The following is a 22,381-nucleotide window of genomic DNA, read 5'->3' as shown; positions in this document are numbered from 1 at the left end:
ATTCTTGTGTTCAATATTTCAGTGATGCAGTACTGGGAGATCTCCAGCAGAACTTGTAAACACCTCCCTCCAGAGGAACAGGAAGTCTACGACCCTGTCAGACAAACCATGTCTGTCAAGGTACAGTACTAACAGTCATCAACTGTCATACTTAATTCTGGTGTGGAGATTTTAAGATAAAGCCAACATTCATCAACAGTCATACATAATTCTAATGTTGAGATTTTAAGATAAAGCAAATATGGTATTACCCACCCCTGACTTGATTGAATAATTAGTAGTTAATTTTTATTGTACAGGTGTGCAATACTCACACAGACAACAAGGTTGATACAAAAACAAGGAGGAGAAGGGCAGTAACTCTGACAGATTATTATGAGAAGGAGACAATGTTCATTCTGTCCTTGACAAGTGCCTCCATTTACAACTCTGCTCCAGTACTGGATAGTCAAACTCAAGTCAACATTATGGAAGACTCGGGTAACGTGTACAATTTGTTTATTAAATATCTTGACTATGATTCTCAGTTATATATTCATAGAAAACTTTTTTAGCAGTCTTTTAATCTTCATTATGTCAAATTAAATGAAAGGCATCAACTGTGTGAGTTTGTAAGAGGCTGAAATGAAGATGCATGTATTGCTTTTGTGGCATAGCTTTTATGTTAAAATTGTAGATTGATAAATATCTTGTTGAATAAATTACAGGAACCTTGCACTATCAGCTCTCAGCAGTAGATGAAGAAGGAGACCACATAGTTTTCTCTCTATTAAACCAAACAGAAAGGGGAGAGGTCTCCCTTACAAGTGATGGATTGTGAGTACTGTTTTACTGTACTATATAGAGTTCTCTTTTTCAAGACATCTGTGATGTCTAGAATTCCACATCCAATAAGAATGATTTCAGAATAGAGATCTGTAATTTAGACACATTTTTTCCCCATTATTTTTCCTTTAGTTTGGTGTATACTCCATGTCTTGACTGCTTTGGAGACGAAGAAATCAACATCCTGCTGAAAGAGAACCAGACCAGCACAGATATTCCACCAGCCAGTTCCCACGTAACCATCAACATCCACATCCAACCAATCAACGACCCTCCTGTTGTCTTCTTAACGCTGAATGGCTCATCACTGTTAAACAAGGATCCCACTGAGGATGTCATTGTATGTGTAAACATCCATCTATTAAATCCAAGTAAAATGATATTAAAAGGCACTAGCATTAACTAATTGTAATCCTCATTGTTTTAAACTAGGTGTTACTAGAAGCAATCAACGATTTCAACTCCAATGACAGCAGGCTATGGAGAGCCAGGATTGGAGCTTTTGATGTTGAACAGAGTGACACATTGAAACTTGTACTGGCCAATACCATTGATTTTAATATATCTGTGATGGAAGAAAGCAGACAAGTGCCACAACTCTTTAAAGACTGCAATAGTTCTGATGGGATGAGGGTAGGCTTCAAGACATAACTGAACATAAATTTAAACTAATTTAAATACATCAGACTTGATGTTTATGATATATTTATTTTTTTCATAAAACTGAAATTTTTTCTCTATTGTTTAGCCCACCATGATGCCATGTTCAGACAACTTCACACAGAACCTTCCCCATCCTGCACCAGAATTGTCCTGGTTAACCTACATCATTGAATTCACACAGCCAAAGAATGTGTTTGGAAACTTCACAGTTGGTTTGTACTTCGAAGACAGCTCCAACCAGACCTCTCTACCTATTAACATTAAGTTTGGCATCATGGAGATGCCATGTCACAACAATGGAACATGCCAAGGTACAACTAGTTTGGCAATAGAAACTTTACAATTAATATCACTTCCAAGGTTTTGTTCTGGCACTCCAATATTTTTACATCCTTACAACTGAATATGTATATTATTGAGGTTGTGGTGACTTTCCTACATCAATTTTCAATATCTTGTATGCTTACATTGCTAACTTTGTATTATTTAGCCACTGGAATATACCCCTGTGAAGACACACACAGGACCCACAGCTTTGATGCCTACTATAGATGTGTGTGTAGAGGAGGGTACCAGGGTAAATACTGTACAGAGGATGTGAACGAATGTCTGAGTGACCCCTGTGTGCCTCCATTTGTCTGTTACAATGACCTGGACAGTTACCGCTGTGCCTGCCCCTCGGACAACCCCCACTGCGAGTTAGTTCTGTGGATGGGGGTGGTCATTGCCCTCATTGTGGTCATTATCCTGGTACTCGGGGCTATAGGCCTCTACAGATACAGGAAACAGAGAGGGTGAGTTGTTGTTGATCAGAAGGGTCATCTTGATAAAGTACTCAATGAAGGTTTTCAATAAATTGTACAATAAAAATTATTCCAGATAAAGGAAGATTTTTGCTATTTAAGCAATGTTTAAATAAAGATGGGCTCCCTCCCACATGGACTCCCATCTTAAAATTTTTTGCCGATGACAGATTTAATATTATTTGTTCACTGAACTTGTTAGTCAGTTGTTGTAAAATAAGATAAATCTAATTTGAATAGTTTAACTTTCAATGTAGAACTCATATTTCTTATTTATCTAATCAAATTTTACCTTCATTTTTTTTTTCAGGAAAGAGTACTTGATAAAGTAAGTATATTTTAGTTTTGTACCGGTATATACTATAACTGACATTATAGTTATATAAATTTAATGGCAATTGAAGCTTAGCATGGATGTTTACATATGGTTGTCATTGATCTATCACAATGCAACATACCAACCATTATAAAGAAGATTTTTTGTAAATATGTAGAAATTAGTTCATTATACTACCATGTATCAATAATTATGTCAAATGCATTGGTATACAATGGATTCTTTTAGATGCACCTGGGGGATTTTTTTTTTTATAAAATTAATTTTATATTTATTTGTAGAAAAAGCTCATCAGAACTGTCTCTTCCATCAGTTTTGGAAAGTGACCAAGGTATATTAATTTACTGATTGTAGCGAACTTTATTTGCATTGATACATATTAAAAGAAATAAGCCTTTTTGATATTCTTAGCAATTTCTAACAAAAAATCAATGAAAGATTTTTTTTTAGAAAAATAAGTGTTACAGTAATGAATTTTCTGTTGTAAAAATTAGCATTGACAGGTAAATTTCTAATACCCTAACTTTAATTAAATATACATAAATCTAGCTTTTCTGTTTGCAGATGATTACACAGAATCAGAGGAGGAAGAATTTGTAAGTTTTATTCTCTTTTTCCTCAACACTGTCAAATTCTTTATATCATATGTAACAAATTATTTTTAGACTTATTATTTTCTTTCACCTTTGAACAGGGAGTTCGAGAAGACGACACTCATTCACCTGCACCAAAAATCAACTGGGCTGTTAACTTGGATGATGACAACTATTCTGAAGAGGATGAAACTTTTGTACATCCTCCTCCAGTAAGTATATGAACATGTAATTACTGTACAGTAAAACTTGGCTTAATGAAGCCCCAGGGGACAAGCTATTTTGAATTGTTATCAATATCTGAAATGTTTGTAGTACATTTTTTAGTTTAAGGGAATGAATCTGATTTCACCGAAAGCCTGAATTCATTATAATCAAGTTTACTGTAACTGTGTTTTACTGTATCCAATATATAAATTAAATGTGTGATGTTTTAACCAGCAAAGTTCTTTTATCATATGGCTTAATATACACCAGTCCTTTTAACATAGTTAAATTTGTTGTAATTAAAGATGCAAAAATTCATTACCATTTAAGTAATTTATTTAATTTTAATGTATAAACTAACCTAAACACTTGATTAAGAGCATGTAGTAGAAATATATTATTTTTAATTTGAAAAGTTGTCATAAATTTTCTGATGCTGTTTCGTCAAGGGCCATATAAATGTTAAGGCACAAATGCAATGTTTCTTGAAAAAGATAAGCATCTGTGATTTTATAATGGAAAATATGTATGAATTCAGAAGGATGTGTAATGGTAACATATACATGTAATAGAAAAATATGTTTGTATTCAAAAGGATGTGATCCTCTTATATTGATTTATATAGTAACAGGTAACTAAAGGTGGTTAGAATCTATCCTTTAAGTTATTGATTCAGTAATTGAAATATAGAGAACTTATAAGCTTTAAAAATTATATGATAATATCGAATACAATTTCAGATTCTTCACAGTCCACCTGACATAGAAATGCAGTACAAGAAATTCTACCAGCGACACAGAAAAACCAGCTTCAAGCCTCTAATACCAGGACTACTCGGCCAGGAAGACTTCTCCCCGTCCAACACGAGGAGAAACTCCCTCCGGAACAGGAGAGTGGCCCCAGAACCAATCCTGACCACTGACGCGGTGGTGTCTGCTGGTCCCAAGGACAGGGAATACATAGAGGAAAACTTCAACACCCCTACCGACAGTGATACGCCCATCCAGGGAACAACAACCTTGAAGGAAAACAGGAGAGGAAGCACCCCCTCAAATGAGGATCCGTCCTCCAGCCCGGGGTCGCCGGCTCCCACAGAGGACACCAGGGAGAATGGCGTCCAGTCCCCAGTTGATCCCGACCACTTCACCACCAGACTGGCATGGAAGTCGGATGTAGATGAGGAAAACTGTGAGGAACAGTCTGAAGTGTGAATATATACACGTAATGTGACCATGATAAAAGTTACCCCTGGTATACATATGACTGGTCACATTGAGACATTTTTAATTTGACGTTTTTTAAAAGAATATCTTCAAAATTCGTAGTTGTATGGAATTTTCACTTTTTCAAAATACATGAGTTTTTTTTTCTCTTATTTGTTTTTTTTGCTTTGACTGTAGTAGAGTTTTTTAAAATAAAAATTGTATTTGTCTGTAAAAGTGTTTACTTTTTTTTTTTTTTTTTTCTTTTTTTTTAATTGGGTTTTTCATTTCACAACATATGTACATATGTAACATAATAATGATTGGAACGTTTATATAAACATATTACATAGTCTTTATACTATTTCTACTTAATAGTACAGTTTTGTATATTTCATATGAAGTGAAGCTGATTTTGAGAGAGAGAGAGAGAGAGAGAGAGAGAGAGAGAGAGAGAGAGAGAGAGAGAGAGAGAGAGAGAGAGAGAGATTATGCAGGTGGATTACAATACAAGTATAGACTATGCTATACTGAAAACAAATGAAATGATATGAGGGTTCACAACGATCAAAAAAGCAAAAAACATAAAAATTAAACTTATCTCTATAACTACAATTTTTCACAGATATTCTGCCAGTTGCTTTCGTATTTCTTATAATTACATCTTTTCAACAGCAAATATTGTAAAAGTGTTTACTTGATTTATCTTCTGGAATAAATAATTCGGTTTTATATTATTTCCTTCTACATTTTTGAAAATTGTAGTATTATGCATTTTTTAAGTCTCCAATTCTTTTTGATTCAGTAAAACTAGCCGGATCTGCACAAAGTGAAACTGTAGTTATCCAACTTATTTACATCGACCTGTTATAGTTGTTATTTATATTCAAATGTAGAATCAAGTGAAAATACTTCACATTCCTGGAACTGTCGTAATACATAGTACATACACGTATTTAAACCAAAGAATTTGCTAAACCAATAGCATACTTTTTATTTGAGTGTATAGAAGGTTGTTATTAAAGATAAGTATGTCTAAAGCCATTGATACGCATACTTACTCTTTTCAATTACATAATCGTTTCTCAACTCTGTTACAATACAGATCATATTGAAAATTTTAAAAAAATACAAAAACAAAAAACCTGTTCAAACCGTTCATAAGTTACGAAGCATACTTAACAATCAATATTTGAGATCATTAAAAGTCACCTCTCTAGCTGTGATGTGTTTAGAGAGGTTGTTATTATATCACCGTGTGACTGTTAGTTTATTAATCGAACCGCCAACCCCCTCATCCCACCCCATCCAAACCTATCAACATATATTCTTACTCATTTTGCAGAACTTTCACCAAAGCCCGAATCTCATCACCGTTATTAGTATTGTTTTCAATTTTCTGTGACGGTCACACTTTATGACTGTATATCGATAGGTAAACGTGCACAGAGGCTCAATAAAACATTATCACTCGCTATCAATTATTCATCATTAAGAATTTTTAAATAAGAGAGCGAATATGAAAGCGTTGGAACGTGGCTCTGTCGCTATGCTGGAAGTTTCAGTTTACGACACAGTTGACTGATGACAAAGAGAGTGTCAAGATTGTTCAGATACTGAAGCCGTTAGAGACTATCAATATTCCCCCATAACTACATACCTGGTTCTGTGTAGGAATGTTTAGTTTGAATTTTCAAAATAAAATTAAAAAAAGAAAGTATGTTTCACTCAAAATTTGACTCCAATATTCCAAATGAGTCCGAAACTGGGGATGATGTAAGGGAACATAGCAAGAAAAGTGAAAAGAGCGAAAGTGAAGATGCCACAGGGAACTCTGATAGGAGAAAACAGGAAATGAATGAGGAAAGAGAAAACGATAAGACAAGCTATGATATTTGTGATAAAACCGAAAAAGATAGTCCATTTTCCGATGATAATCCTTGTCGGACATTTTTCGAAGAGCTAGATGAAATTACGAAAAAATGTAAAGTGCCTGTAGAGAACAGTCAGTGGGGGTATTTGTTTAGTGACTCCGAGGAAGACGAGGCGACGGAGGAACTAAGTGAGAATGAGGATGAATACGGCGAGATGACGGGCGATGACAAAGAAACCACGGACAGTGAATTTTACGATACCGACTTAGACGACCCGCCGCCCAAAACTTCAACGGAAGGTAAGAAAATTGTTTATAATGAAAATACCTTTCCATCGCAGCATCATACTTATATATTTTATTATACCTAGAGCTTGATTTTACTAGTACGTAAATTCATAAATTTTTTATTCATACTAAGTATAAAGGAAATGAATTTGAGTTCACGGTGCAAGTGTATTTTATTGTTACAATTTAAGTTTCTAAACTTTCTTCTTTTCCTCGATTAATTTCTAGTAAAATAAAGTGATATCTTCTTATCAATTCAGAAAAAATTTTCTTTTGCTTAACTTCTTGTTAAAAATATAACCGACTTATTCACTTTTATCATTCGTGTTCATTCTCACAGCTAGTATACATATCAGTTTACAGAATGAGAGCTTCTTCATTTGATTACTTTATCTGTGTATGTTTAAGGTTATGTCTATATTTTATCATTTTTAATTTTTTTTTCATTTAGAATTTTAATAGTATATATGAACATAATCCCAAAATTATAATATCCCCTGTCCTTTTTGATAATCGTTAAGGAGGCAATATGATCAGGGTCATTTTATAGTTTTTCCTTACCTTCGGATACAAAAGAGTTTGAAGGAAATAATTCAATAATTTAATAGTATGTAAGTGTTTTTTTATTGTGCTGAACTGCCGATCGAAATTCAATATATAGTGAACTGAAAAGTTAAGTTTACAGACGATTCTTAAAGGGGCATGGTCACAATTTTGGTCAAATTTTATTTTTTTGTTTTTATTATTTGCAATGCTTTAGGAATGCATTTCTAAGAATCAAATGAAATTGGTTGCCAGTCGTTGAGTTTTAAGCAAGATACCGGGCCTACAATTCTTCGTCTTGTAAACAAGGCTCGAGCCCTGTTTTTGTTTACATAGGTTCAATATACCAGTAAAAAATCTTTTTAAAGCTGGTTTGTGTATCTTATGATTCATTTTAAAGATAAATAAACAGTTCATAACGATTAACACATTCATTTTAGGTCTAGAACTGGAATTTTCACTTCAACATTCAAAATATAAACAAACGCTTTATTTACATACTGCATTAAAATCGAAAAAATAATTTTTGACCAAAATCGTGACCATGCCCCTTTAAACACACAATGTATGTACATGTAGTAGAATTTCCATTACAAACCTCCATAAATGGAAATTGAAACGACATTGAAGTCAATATTACTTTACATGACAGATGACATGCATGAAATGCGTAAATAATATCAATATTTTAATACTGTTAGGAATAGCGGCACTGTTTAGAAAATCATATATACTTTAGTTTAGCAGATAGTTTGCTTATTGATGTACAATTTGATATAGTTTAAGTATAAGGCAAAGTGAAAATTAGTCCATTTTTGTTTTTTAGAATCTTCAATATCCTATAATCTTTAGTTTTAATTTATATGCTATCATATTTGTTATGATAATTATTCTTTTATTTATTTTTTTTGAAAAAAAAGGCATGGTACATGAAAAACAAAAGCGTTTTTATTTTTCTAAGGAAGAAAAGCATAAATAATTTGCTACCTTACGGTTCAGGTGATGAGAACAAAACGTTTGATGTCGGTGAAAGGGAGAATAATTAAAGCATTCCTGTCATCTTGCTGCCCATGCATATCTATTGACTTAATATACCAATGCAAGTTTTGAAAAATCAATTCATTTTTATACGTTGGAGAACACTGCTTTTGTAATTGTAGCATTAAACTTAACACCTGGCAATTGACATTATTCATCACAATTTATCAATTAATAGATTTATAGCACATATTTACTTTTTAGCTATGCGGATGGGTTTTACATGATTTTCTATTATTTATACTCTGAAGATGAGGGAGGGGGGGGGGAATTAATAAACAAATGAAAGCAATGACTAATAAACTAATTCCAAAACAATTTACAACACTTTTATTTAACCATATCCTCAATGTAATGTAATTGTTTTTGCAACTCTCGGGAGGGTACTTTGCGCGTTAAAATTGTACTTCCCGCAGGAGTTTCAAATTACCGTGTTTACGTCTGAAATTCTAAAATAATTGATTGCAACACTCCAGGTAGACGTGTCTACTTAAAAATTAAAATTGTCAATACTCCATGTACATATCCATCAACTCTCTCCTGGCAGTTTTAGCAGCATGTCCGTTAACATTATCCGTTACAAAACGGAAGACTTTTACGAAATGTTGTTAGTTTTTTAATTACCAGATAACAGTCAATTATACTTTGACATTTTCTCATCACAATTACATCATTTCTACTCATAAAGTTTTAATAAAACATGTCCTACAGCGCTTAATCATCCCAATTTTTTTTATTCTAACATTATGACATTTTATAACGTTTAAGTGTATCTGTTTTTTAACCGGTTAATTTAAAACCCTTTTTCACAGAATCTGAATACGGAGAGAGTGACTTCCTGATATGCAGACAGAAGTATGTGGACGCATGCGTCAAGTTTGGGAACGTGGCTCCACAAAAGAGAATTCTTCAGGAGCTGGAGAAAAAGAACCTGTCGGTGGCCTACCGGTGTCTAAGTGCCAGGGACATCAAACCCCTCTGTGTGGCTCTGGTGGTAAGAGTCATCAAATTCATTAAGGAGGCCTAATGACCACGTGGTCAACAAATCACCCTTCAGATCTGCCCTAAACTTTAAACTTGATATTTTTGCATGGTCATAAACTACAATTTAGTCCATGAACTACAATTTAGTAAAGAAAAAATCCAAATATTTTATCCTTAAAACTTGAAATTAACTTCTATACTTTTATACAGGGAGATAGAACCATTTTAACAAGAGCTTGGACTTTGGGTAGTTGGTGTCGAACAGCAATGTGACGTAGGCCTGTCTATTTCATTGTAGGCCACTCGGCCCTTGCTCTTTGAAATCAACAAGATTTGTCTGGCCTTTGAGCTAAGACTACGCAATCGGTGTATATTTCACTTGAAACCAGCGTCATTTTTAGCTTGTTTTGACGCAAGAAATAGATAGCTACATCCTACCGAAAGTCCAAGGCTTTGTTAAAATGGTTCTCTATTTAGCCTATATTGGCCGCGATCATCCAGCTCTTTACACATTCAAGGGACGGGGGGAGTATTTCGTGGTTTTCTTAATTTTCATAGGGGTCGGGGGGGGGGGGGGGGGTTCCAGAATTTACAAGAATGATTAAAGAATTAATTCCCTTTTTTCGTTTTTCATCGTGGGTGTTAATTCGTGGGCGAACATGATCCATGAAATCCACGAAATTTGATCCACCACGATCGTAATTCTTAGGTAATTGAATTGTATATATGCGCAATCTGTATTGTGCTTTTTGATTGATTTTCTAGTGAGGATTGAATTCCACTGTGGTGTTAGTAAGAAATGAATTATGATGATTTGCTATATAAATCATGGATCTGTGCTTTGAATACACTGATCATGACCGATGTGTGAATTGGATCATGTTTTTATGATACGCGAGCTATTACTGATATCTGATAATGAATCCAGGATTCCATAATGATACAAGAGATGTGGCAGGGATATGTGATTGTTAGCATGATTAATTATAGGACAGCTATTATGATGAGAGACTTTCAGGGATATAAATGGTCTCTGATTATTATTGATGAGGACCAAGCTTCTATGATATTCGAAAGAAATACAGTTTCTATGATGATATATGATATAGATATGAGTTCTATGATGATATACAACATGGATATGATATCTATTATAGTACACGATATAGAAATGATTCCTATGATAGTATATGATATAGATATGATTTCTTTTAGAGTATACGATATGGAAATGATTTCTATGATGGTTTATGATATAGATATGATTTCTATAATGATATACGACATGATCTATGATGGTATTCGACATGGATATGAGTTCTATGATGATATACAACATGGGTATGATATCTATTATAGAATACGATATGGAAATGATTTCTATGATGACATGATCTAATATGATGATATTCGATATAGATATAATTTCTATGATTTACAACATGGATATGAATTCTGATATGGTTGGCCTATACGATATGGGTATGATTTCTATGATGATATACGATATGGATACGATTTCTTAATGATATTCGATATGGATATGATTTCTATGATTTACAACAGGGATATGATTTCTATTTTGGTATACGATATGAATATGATTTCTATGATGGTATACGATATTGTTATGAGTTTTAGTACGGTATACGATAGGGAAATTTTTTCAATGATTTGTTTATTGGGACAAGTTTTCTATGATAATATTCAACATTGATATCATTTCTATTATGTTACATGATATTGATATAGTGTTTATGATGAATACGATATAGGTATGATGATAATTGATACAGACAAGGTTAATCTGATATAATTCGATATGGATATGGTTAATAAAATGCTTTCTTGGTGATTCATGCAGGATATGAAAGTGGTGATATTGCAGAAAAATACATAACCCGCGTATCTATGACGATATTCAATATGGATGTGGTCTTTATGGTAATAGCAATATTGATTTTGATTTATATGATGATATACGAATTGGACTTGGTTTCAAGGATGATATACGATAAGGATATGGTTGCAACGATGATAATTGTTCTGGATATGGTTTCAGTGATGATAAACAAAGCGTAAATAGTTTCCAAGTTGATACATGTAGTTGATACATTGATATGATTTCTTTAAAGATATTTGATATGATAATAACGTATGGTTGATTTGATAATATACAATTCAATTTCAATTTATTCTCTCAAACCATTATCATACAATGGTACATGAGGTACAATAACATATTTACATTAAATTGTGATGTCAAGGGTCTAATAAATTATATATAAATTATAATACAACATAGTATTACATGTGTTAGTAAGCATAAGTAAGTAAGAGAAAAAAAAATAGTAATAATACAAAAAGTGGTAGAAAAAAAAAATAGATCATCATATAAAAATTTAATACAATGTTTCATTGGTGTTCAATACGCGGAGAGTAATAATAATAATAAATGCTAATATAGTTTAGGCTGGACAGCAGAATTGCTCTTGGATATTCAATATAAAAGAGCTTAATTTTTTCAATGTTTTGATGTTCGTTGTCATCAGCAGTTCCCTAAATTTTAATGTACTTGGTTTTTGAAAATACTTGGTACATAGAAATTGCTTACGTAAAGTTAAAAAAAATTTACATTCAAGAATAAAATGGTATTCGTCCGCTAATTTACCACTATTACAGAGTGTGCAGCTTCTGTCATTTACAGGAATTCCATACCATCTACCGGTTTCAATCGGTAAACGGTGATTTGCTGTTCTGAATTTAATAAGTGGTTTCCAAAATTTTTTAGTAAGAATGCCTAAGTATTTTTCAAAACCAAACTTTTGTTTATAAATTTTATATATTTGACCTTTAGATGAATTATCTATATCTTTTGCCCATATCTGAATGAACTGGTCCTGCAATCTTTGTTTGATGGCGGCAGAAATCCACTTATCATTAACTATTGCAGTACATTGTTCTGTCCAGATATTAGAGAACCCACATGAGTCTAAAATATGTCGTATAAAATCAGTCCATGGATTTACACAGTCATTATTATACATATATTGGTTTGCTAAATATTTGTAAACAGTAAACACAATCTTATTGTCTTGGTACGAAATAGATGACATGGTTTTTATTATGATAATTGATATTGGGTTGTTTAAAAATACGATTAAACAATGAATTTGGCTTGGGTTTTTTTTATTTACAAGTTCAATATCGTTTTTCCCAGGATAATCTCCGTGTGGAAAGTTTGAACCTGTCTCATTGTGACGTCAGAGACGAGGGGTGTATCCATGTGGCCCAGCTGCTCACGGACAATATTGTTATCACTAGACTGGTGAGCGAATTAAAAAATCCCATGATTAAATTAAAACACAATCACTGTGTCTATAGAAACATTTCTCATAAAAAATGAATACATTGCATTACGTGGTCATATTAATTTGAACATATTTTATTGTAATCAAATATATAAGATACCTATACAAATGGTTCGGACACAAGTTCTGACAACTTACTAGGTTGACTTTACCATTAAATAGAAAAATTATACAAAACTTACAATTAACTGTTATAATTACATGATATAGAATTGTTATTACGATAAATGACAATTAGTGATATATATGAGAATAAGAAACATGCACATAAACTATATTAAACAAATCTACCAGTTTCGTTGATAACAATTATTGAACTAATGAGAATAATTGTGGTCATATTCTGTGACAGCGTAATAAATTAACTACATAAACTGTATACCTGTAACTTTATATGTACATGTATATGTAAGTACATTTACTAATACCTTTGTGGCTTACCTGTGACTAACAGAATTTGAGCAGTAACGGAATCAGCCATGTCTCTATGAGGTCCCTGTCACACGCTCTCACCTGTAACAGAATCCTACAGCACCTGGACCTCTCAGGTAAAGCAACCAGAGTGTAGGTCATTCAGGTGTCATTTCAAAATGATTCGCTGTAGATAATTTGAATTTTATGAATAAAAATTATAAGTTCGTTTGTTAACTGAAAAAAATGAATAAAGACATGTACTGTAGCGGGGGAAAAAGTACTCAGGGCAATAAAACGGCGAGAAATCAAATATGACGTTTGTTTCAAATTTGATAAATATCGTGCGTTAAATTGATGTTGACTTCAGTTGTTTAATTTTTAAATTGAGTAGACTATTTTTTGAGTGTAGGAGGTTGAAAACGTTTTTATGGAGGAATATTAAATCCTTGATTGTTTCATGGCTAGTATATCACACGCATTGCATTTCAACTTGACGACCCTAATCGATATCACTTACAAGTGAATGATTAAGAACTTTGTTGAAAAGCGTTATTTAATTACATTTCTTGAGATACGCTACCTACCCACACATAATTTACGTGATTTGTTTACTGTGAGCTTGTGTCATTAAGTAAATTTCATATAAATAATTATCTTTTATCTACATACAGGTAATTCAATGTATAAATTTCAATTGCTATTGTAATTCAAGTATTGCATTCAGTTTCTGAAACACTTACACAAAAACAATCGTGTACTTGTCCTCATGTACAAATTTTACTTAGTACATATTATTAGTTATGCATGTCCAATCAAGGTTATACGGGGATTTGCTCCTATTTGTATTAGGGTTGCTCTCTTGATTAGACTTGGTTAATTAATAATAACGTAACACACCTGTAATATTAATACATATTTGTCTTTTAAGCACGTGATAATACTTTGTTCATGTTACCAGCGTACAGCCAGAACCCGGTTTTGTATGATCCTAATTCTAATAGTCTGTTCCAGGAAACAAACTAGATGATAAAGCTGCACTTCTCCTAGCCTCCGGTATTGCAGTAAGTTGTTCCTCAAGCTAACAATACGTCGTTTTAACTTTTGTATTTCTACCTGACTCATTTACATATTGATTCTACTTTACATATATCAATCTATCTGGGTTTTTTTTAATTACTGCAGAAGAACTCCACCCTGATATCACTGAACCTCGGCAGTAATCTACTCTGTGAAGACAGCGGACTGATCCTTGGGGCGGGTCTGGGTAATTCTTGTTTTATACTAGAACCCACTACATAAAAATTGAACATTTTGGATATTTATATAAAGATGAATACATTAAATGCATTTATCATTCGCCTATCACATTTCTGAGCAGCAAAGAGTTTCACGATAGACTTCATCATTTTTGTTAGAGTTCCTTGTTATTTTCCTTTCTTGCAATTGATTACTTGATTAACAAACTATTACAATACTATACGATACTTATACTATTAATACTATACCATACTACACTACACTACACTACATTACATTACACTACACTTAACTACACTACACTCATTTTTGGGAGTTGATTTTAATCAACTCTCCTATGCAGTTACTCAGACAAACCGAAAGTGAAACAGTGTTTGAACCTCAGCACAAATCATTGCTGCTGACAAGACTTAGTTATATTGAAATTAATTGATAAATTCGATGTAATGTATGCTAAAGCATTGCATGTTTTTCAAGGAAACTTATTTATAAATACCTTGAAAACAGTCAGATTTTATAAATGGTACGAACAATTTAAATATTTTTTGTAGTCGTATGTATTCCTACGCCAGAGTTCAATATAGTCTCGTACAACTCGACGCTCAGCTGTCTCCCTTGTCGGAGATTTACGGTGTCAGCCGAGCGTTTGGTTGAACGAGACTAGGGTTCAATATTGCTTGGATCCATACAATTTTCGAGAAATATTTCTATTACTGATACATAGTTTGATTGAATTACTTTTATCTTTAAATATTATTTAACATGATTCATATGGGGGTTTCTCGACATTCTTGTCGAAAAAGTCCAAAAATTCATATTATAAAAATGTGCGTAATTCAACTTCATAAATTAGAAACTACATGTACTTGTCATGCAAAATAACATATCATTGATTTTAAAATAAATAAACATCGACAAAATCAACTCCCGTCAGTTCTTCAGTACTTTGATTAGCTATGCTATATTCTATACTATTGAGATGTATCGTGTGTATATTATATGATTTTTTTTCGAACAAGCGGAGAACAAACGGATACAGGAGATGAACTTGAGCTGGAACCAGCTGTGTGGTAAAGGGACAGTAGGTGTACTAAAGGCCCTGGAGGTAAGTATAGTGGGACCAAGGAAAACTAGCGCTGGTTATAACTCCTGTTATTTAGCTAAAAATCCAAAATACCAATATGGTATTGATTGAATCTCACGTTAATAAAGAAATATTATATGACATATTAATAGCATTTTTGTTTTCAATGTAAAAAATGACTGGTAATAAATGATTTTCTCCCTCTATTTCGTTTTATGTGAAGGGTCGGGGTCATTTCTGTACATCTATATTGGGATACTATTAAGAGTAACGTTATGCTCCCAATGGTTACAATATCTACTTTATTGATCACATGCAAAGAGTTTTAAAGCACAAAGTTAAAGTAACGGTATAAATGCCGTCTCTGTAGATGAACACTACATTGACCTCACTTGACCTCTCCTGGAATGGTCTGCTGTACGATGGATCCGTGGCCGTGTCCAAATGTCTGAAGTCCTGTAAGACTCTGACGTCACTAGACGTCTCACACAACAACATCAACTGGAACGGTGCTTACGTCATTTCCAAAGGTCTGGCGGCAAACAGCACGCTACAAGTGCTCAAAGTAGGCATTGCACATCATCCAGAAAGTACATTAGTTAATCTATAAGAATTTCTCAATTAAATGAATGTGTGGAAATGGAATTATGAATTTGTTTTGGTTTACTTCATAAACTTTATTGTTTTAGATTGGAAACAACCCTTTGACTACAACAGGAGCCATGGACCTCATAATGGCGGTATCGGGGGACGACAGCAGAGTCCGTCTGCTGGATATGATCGTACGTAATACATTCATTCATAAGTTGACCAAATGTTTACTATTGGTACAAGAGTTTTGGGGGCAGGATTTAGAATTTTTACAGTAAATACAATTTCGTCATTTTTCCATAAAATCTGTTGATGTATACGTACCAAGGATAATCTTGCAAACATGATCTGATCGTCTGCTCTTGTCAGTTATAACGTAATTCTTTCACACCAATATTTCTTCTTCCACAATGTGAGTAATCAATTTACATATACATATGTACAAGTTTTCGGTTTCGAGTTAAAATATGACTTGATTGTTTTATAGGACGTGGCGGTGCTCGGTGAGGCGGAACTGATGGCTGTCATGGTGATGAGTAAGCGGAAGTTCCAGCTGATCCACGGGGGCGTGGTCAGGACGGCCGACGTACTCGGGGAGAGAAAGGGTATGCGTAACTGTTACAGCATGCAGTATTGTTTTGTTTTCAGCAAATGATACGTATGTCAAAAGCCAACAATTTTGGCATAGTTCTACTACCGCCCCACTTACCCGTTCGGTTAGTGTATGCAGTGACACATCACCAAATTACACTAACTCTTGTCCAACGGATGAAATAATAATCGTCGGCGAAAATGTTAATGAAAGTCGTTTCGCCCGCTGTTGGAGGCTATCGGAATAACAAATAAAAAATTAAAAACCGCAGAAACTGACAGCAACAAAATAAGAGTAAGTTCGATTGATTTATTTTTTCACCTGGCAACCCCAGACATTGGACGTCCAGTTGGCACAAGAAGACGAAAGGATCGACAATTTTAACGTTATCTGATCAGATGTGACTGCCTCTGTTGAATTTAGGTCGTTAAAAATGCCCACAATCCAAACCTGCACTTTTTATTTAAATCTTACTCTCTTGATATTGCTATGCCATTGAAACTATTTGCATTTTCTTTTTATAGAACGGGAGATAACTGCCATGGAACGAGTTATTTCATACATGAAATCTCTTGGATTACGTCCCCTTGAACTATTGCGTGCCTTTGATAAATCTGCCCACATCAATGTATCAAAACGAGAGTTCAAAAACAGACTGAAGGTAAAAGAGAACTGACGCATTTAGACCGGCATAACATACAAGAGGTCATTTATTATAACCAAAGATAAATTAGTTGTTAACTCATGGAGCTTAATATTTTTATAATTGGTCTCTTTTTGAAAAAGAATATATCTGTAAATAAATTTAAACCTTATGCTGAAACAAATTTTGAAATTTCGTTGCAATTTGAACTGATCAACAATGATGCGTATTGATTAGAGAGCCGGGGTGCCGCTGTGGCGCTATGAGCTGGAGTCCCTGGCCCAGACCATCTCCTCGCGCTCCACAGACAGCAGCATAGGCATCAACTACAAGTAAGGCCACAGTTCTACTTTAATGCTGACTTGAAAAAAATTAATTTTATCATTGTACTTTCATAATTATGTTAAATACTGAAATCTGATTGGTTTAGACCAGTTCATAATCCGTTCCATTACCCTCAGCGTTAAAAACATACTTCAGTTGGCAATGGGTAGATCTTAAAAATTAAGACTTTCAGTATGATAAAAAAAAATGTGCCTGTAACAGGCACTATTTATAAATTATGGTCTTTTGATTTAATTGGATTTGGCACAAGTTCTGAAAACTTAATTTTCCTTCTCTGTACATTAATTAATACAAATTGAAGAACATACATGTATACTTTACTTGTCACGGTGCATTTTCTTTTAGACAATTGATCAGTCGTTTGATTTTCTTACATACTAGGTACAAATTTCATGCCATATGGCATTTTATCATCCATAAGTGATATCTTGGAAATGTAAACAAATTATATAAGGCAAGCATTGAGCAATTTACCGTGTACATATTATCCCTGTACATAACCAGATATACTTTCTCACAGGAAATTGATGGACGAAGTCCATCACCAAGTATTGAGCGAGAGAAACAGGAAAATCGCCGAGCGTGTCAAAAGAGAGAAACGCAGGGAGTACCACAGACGTATACTGAACGTCAACCTCCCCCTGGAGGTGCTGTCCGAGACGGACGAGGAGATTCCCCGACCCCCCACCACCCTCAGTGACAGGTCAGGCTCTGTGACGTCACACGGACGCACTCTGTCCCGGACCACCAGCAAGAAATCTGTCCTCTCGCTCCCCAAGATCCCAAAATCAGTGTCATCGCACCCAACACAGCCATTGGAAGTACTAAGACTTTGTTTTACATTTAATTTTATTTTAATTTCATCTGTTAAAAAATTGTTAAGGGTTGTTTTACAGTTTGCTGGCCATATTTAAGCAATTTTAAGGAAATTTTCAAGAAATTTTAAACAGCTTATGAAACTATTGTATTATTTTTTTTTTCGAATTAATTTCATTTGTAATTTAACTGATAATTTATTTACATATAGGGTAAATTATTAAATAGGTTTTTCTATTTTTGATATTCCATCCAACCAAATCTAACGAAAGCAGCCTCGATTAATTTAGGAATTTTGAAATGTATTGTATAAAATATCTTATCATAAACTTTTTTGATTGCTAGATAAAACAAATTGTCCCAACCCAGAGACCTGTAAAAACGCTGTCTATGTGTGCGCCTTTGGGCTGTCCCCATAAACCTGAAAAGAAGAAGTTAAAGAAGAAGAGGAAGAAGGGGGCGGCCATGAAGAGGCACCAGGAGGGGCAATCCTGGATGTCGGTGAAGATCATCTAATATCTCAGACAGGGAATGAAAACCCCCCAGATTTTTCGAATTTTATTAAAAGTAGCCAATTAAAAAGAAACTGTTATTTCGTTCGACCTTAACTCTAGCTAATTTAACGTTACAATTTGTCTAGCTTTAATTGTTAATGATTATATTCAAAACCGATGTATAGATCGTTGTGACTGAGAGATAGTGTCCTTTCTGATATATTTATGTTGTATATTTTATTTAATAAAATGAAATATATCAGAAAGGACAATAGTCAAGTACTGAAGCACTCATTGACATTCAAACACAAATGCATTGTATGTACATGTGTAATAACTATAATGTTCCATGGTTATAGTGCGACACTTTATAAGATACAATATACATTAATTTTAAAATACATGTAGTAATCATTTCTTACAGACATTTTAATATAAACTTCATCTCTAAATGACGTTTTTCCTGGTACGCACCAATCAAGGAAAATAAATGAGTTCGAAAAATTTTATTTAAACAAATACAGCAATATCATACATGCAAATCTGCAATTTTCTCTTTTTTATTTATGCAGACTCGCATTTCAGTAGGAAAGACTGTGCCTTTATCTCTGAATAGAGTGGGCTGCTACAACTTGTTCTTTTAAATAAAATTGATAACCTGTATGGATAGAGATAAGATCAGACATCGCTTTCCACAACAACCTGACAATATTTTATTAACTTAGGTATTTAATCAATTGCTATATTTTCATTGATAATAAATTATGAAAAATATTATCAAAAGTGTTTTTCTTCAATCATTGGTTAGACAACGCAGAGGGTAGCTAGAATTTATCCATCATTTTTTATATGTAAAGCATATGAAAGATATATTCACATTAGTATACAAATATACAATCAGTCGTGTATATTGTTCTTTGGGTAGTTTTCGTTGTTTTTTTTTTTTAAGTCTAATCTTAAGAATGATTAAATTCTTTCTTAATATACATGTACGAGTATATTTACATGTATCGAATATATCTTGTCCCAGGATCATAAAGCAATCTGAAACTTCAGTCTGAAATTGCCTCATGATCGTGAGGCCTGAAGTTGTATATACTTTGGTGCAGACTAAGATGATTAATTTTTATTTATTTGTGTTTATTTTTATTTTAATTTATTTTGTAATTTTGATTGTACGGGGGTACACCTTGCATGACCTTAAAACGCCGTCGATATAATGAGTCAACGAAAACATTTTCCTCTATTTATTTTGTTTCAAATATGTGGTAATTTTTAAATTGTGGCAGATTTTTCCGATGCATGGATACCACAATGAATGATGACTGAATCTGTATTTTTATCACCTATCTATTAAAACACTCCACCACACAATATGTTACAAATTCCAGTATCGTTACACGGGGAAGAAAAACCAATTTGATAATAATACACTGAAAAACAGAAGGGTTGTCTCTCTTTTCACTGATACTACGCATCTCTCTCTCTCTCTCTCTCTCTCTCTCTCTCTCTCTCTCTCTCTCTCTCTCTCTCTCTCTCTCTCTCTCTCTCTTTGTGCTGCACAGATGGTACTCTGGACAATAATGATTTGGATACCTTATGTTTATTTATTCATATTTTATGAATTATATTTTTTTTTTATTTTGCAATCGAATTGATATTTGTTCAATATAAGGAATTTTCCTATTCCTGTTAATCAAAATTTAAGAGAGCATGCATATCACCAATAATTGAATATATCATGTATTATGTACACACAGGAGAGGCGTCAGGCAATATTCGTGTTTACTTTTCTTAATCAGCCGTCCTCACTGCTCAGACATACATTTATATTTTAACAGTCAATAAATACCACAGATGTGACTTCCGCCTCATGGGATAATTATATTGATATTCATTTTTTTAATAAAAAATAAATTCGAATTAAAATAAATATAGAGCCATATGATGAACTCAGAGTGATGTTACATGTACATGTAAATTCTTCTTCTTGTATTCTTTATGAGAAACAACAATAAAAACGATATTACAATTCACAGTTCAAATCAAGATGCTGAGTGAAATTTTTTCAAAGTCTCTCACGCGTCTATATAGGTGCATTCATCTATAAGCAAAGAAAGCGTTTCATTCGTTCGAAAACGAGAAAATACAAAGATATACTATTTTAAATCAAGGCTTTTAGAAAAAATATTAACAGCTGCAATGTACGAGATATACGATGGAACAAATTTTGGCTTGTAAACCAATATGTATACATGTACATGTACGCAACAAAAAATAAACACAATGTATACTAGTGTGTAAATAATTTTATTATTAACGTCTTCAAAAATGTTTTCCTTAGAGAAATAGACATGTAAGCTATTGCAATTTTTTTGAGAATTAAATTGTAGACACCAATCATACCAAAATAAGAAGACGAACTAATGTTTCTGTTATATTAATATGCTTATTTTTGCCTGTGAATTGACCAAACCATCATTTTTACACAAAAATATACATTTACAGTGATGAAGAAATTAAAAGCTTTAAAACATGACAAATGGCTGGATGGCTGTTTTGTTTTAATCATTAATTTGTCTGACAGTCATGGAAACTTATTGCCTAGCTGTTTTTGATTATAGGGATTTTCCTTTGTTATTCCTAAAGAAAAAAATCCTGCCCCGCGTATACATGTACGCAGATTTAAGATATCCATATTTTTTTTTATATAAAAATGTAGGTAAATTAGAGATTTCCGAATGAAATTCAAATAAGTACACTATACTTTATTTGATCGAAATTCTTATTTTAAAAAAAAAACTTTTGCTGTTGTTGTTTGCATTTTACATTTTTGAAATATATTTCAATATATTTTATTTGTTTGGAACACCCTTCAATGTTGTTATTTCTATTTTTTTTGGAACACCTTCCAATGCTTTTTTACTCTATGAAGCACCTCCCAAACCGATAAACATGAATTATACGACAGAATTGTCTCAAACCATCATCCTTTTCAAAATAAGCGTCCTTTATTCAAAGTTTAAATTCTGCACCACAAAACCCTCATTCTATACCCATCAGTAATGCAACCATTTTAACCTCACTGTGTAAAGACCCATGAACGCAAACACCTGCACTCTACCCCTGTAAACATGGGTAGTCTAATATGTTTTATGAACCTTAGGAAGACAACTTCCAGTAGACAATAAAATATAAACATTAATGGTTCAAATGGCGGTCATCATTTACTTGGCGCTTATATATTGTACACTGTATGGACGCAGGGAGTCGGGTTACACTTGAAATTAACCCATCTGTATTCCAATCATTCGCGAATGTTTTTTAAAACAACACAAAATTTAGCAATTCATAATACTTTTTTTTAAGTCTAATTTATTGGGTGATATTCGTAGTTTTACTTTAAACCCATTTGCGT

General features: G+C 33.2%; 2 protein-coding genes across 2 annotated transcripts in view; both read left to right on the top strand.

Moving 5' to 3' along the window:
• Positions 1–5,160, top strand: part of LOC128185643 (uncharacterized) — a 126,455-nt gene extending 121,295 nt beyond the window's left edge. The window contains exons 205-216 of the mRNA XM_052855246.1: positions 23–120; positions 300–480; positions 708–816; positions 958–1,165; positions 1,258–1,458; positions 1,574–1,799; positions 1,979–2,282; positions 2,602–2,619; positions 2,910–2,959; positions 3,193–3,224; positions 3,323–3,433; positions 4,169–5,160. Coding sequence (XP_052711206.1) covers positions 23–120; positions 300–480; positions 708–816; positions 958–1,165; positions 1,258–1,458; positions 1,574–1,799; positions 1,979–2,282; positions 2,602–2,619; positions 2,910–2,959; positions 3,193–3,224; positions 3,323–3,433; positions 4,169–4,639 — 2,009 coding nt within the window. The 3' untranslated portion in view covers positions 4,640–5,160. The remainder of the gene's footprint in view (positions 1–22; positions 121–299; positions 481–707; positions 817–957; positions 1,166–1,257; positions 1,459–1,573; positions 1,800–1,978; positions 2,283–2,601; positions 2,620–2,909; positions 2,960–3,192; positions 3,225–3,322; positions 3,434–4,168) is intronic.
• Positions 5,161–6,217: 1,057 nt separating this feature from the next.
• LOC128184536 (leucine-rich repeat-containing protein 74A-like) lies at positions 6,218–19,164 on the top strand. The gene is made up of 14 exons (XM_052854070.1): positions 6,218–6,803; positions 9,185–9,366; positions 12,577–12,684; positions 13,182–13,275; positions 14,153–14,202; positions 14,324–14,405; positions 15,418–15,503; positions 15,853–16,047; positions 16,172–16,264; positions 16,561–16,678; positions 17,190–17,326; positions 17,546–17,640; positions 18,174–18,474; positions 18,815–19,164. The coding sequence occupies exons 1-14, from the start codon at positions 6,350–6,352 to the stop codon at positions 18,983–18,985; spliced, it is 2,166 nt and encodes a 721-aa protein (XP_052710030.1). The 5' UTR covers positions 6,218–6,349; the 3' UTR covers positions 18,986–19,164.
• The last annotated feature ends 3,217 nt before the right edge of the window (positions 19,165–22,381 follow it).

The sequence above is a fragment of the Crassostrea angulata genome, chromosome 5, assembly GCF_025612915.1.
Source record: "Crassostrea angulata isolate pt1a10 chromosome 5, ASM2561291v2, whole genome shotgun sequence".
NCBI lineage: Eukaryota > Metazoa > Mollusca > Bivalvia > Ostreida > Ostreidae > Magallana > Magallana angulata.
This window is presented reverse-complemented; position numbering and strand designations above follow the sequence as displayed.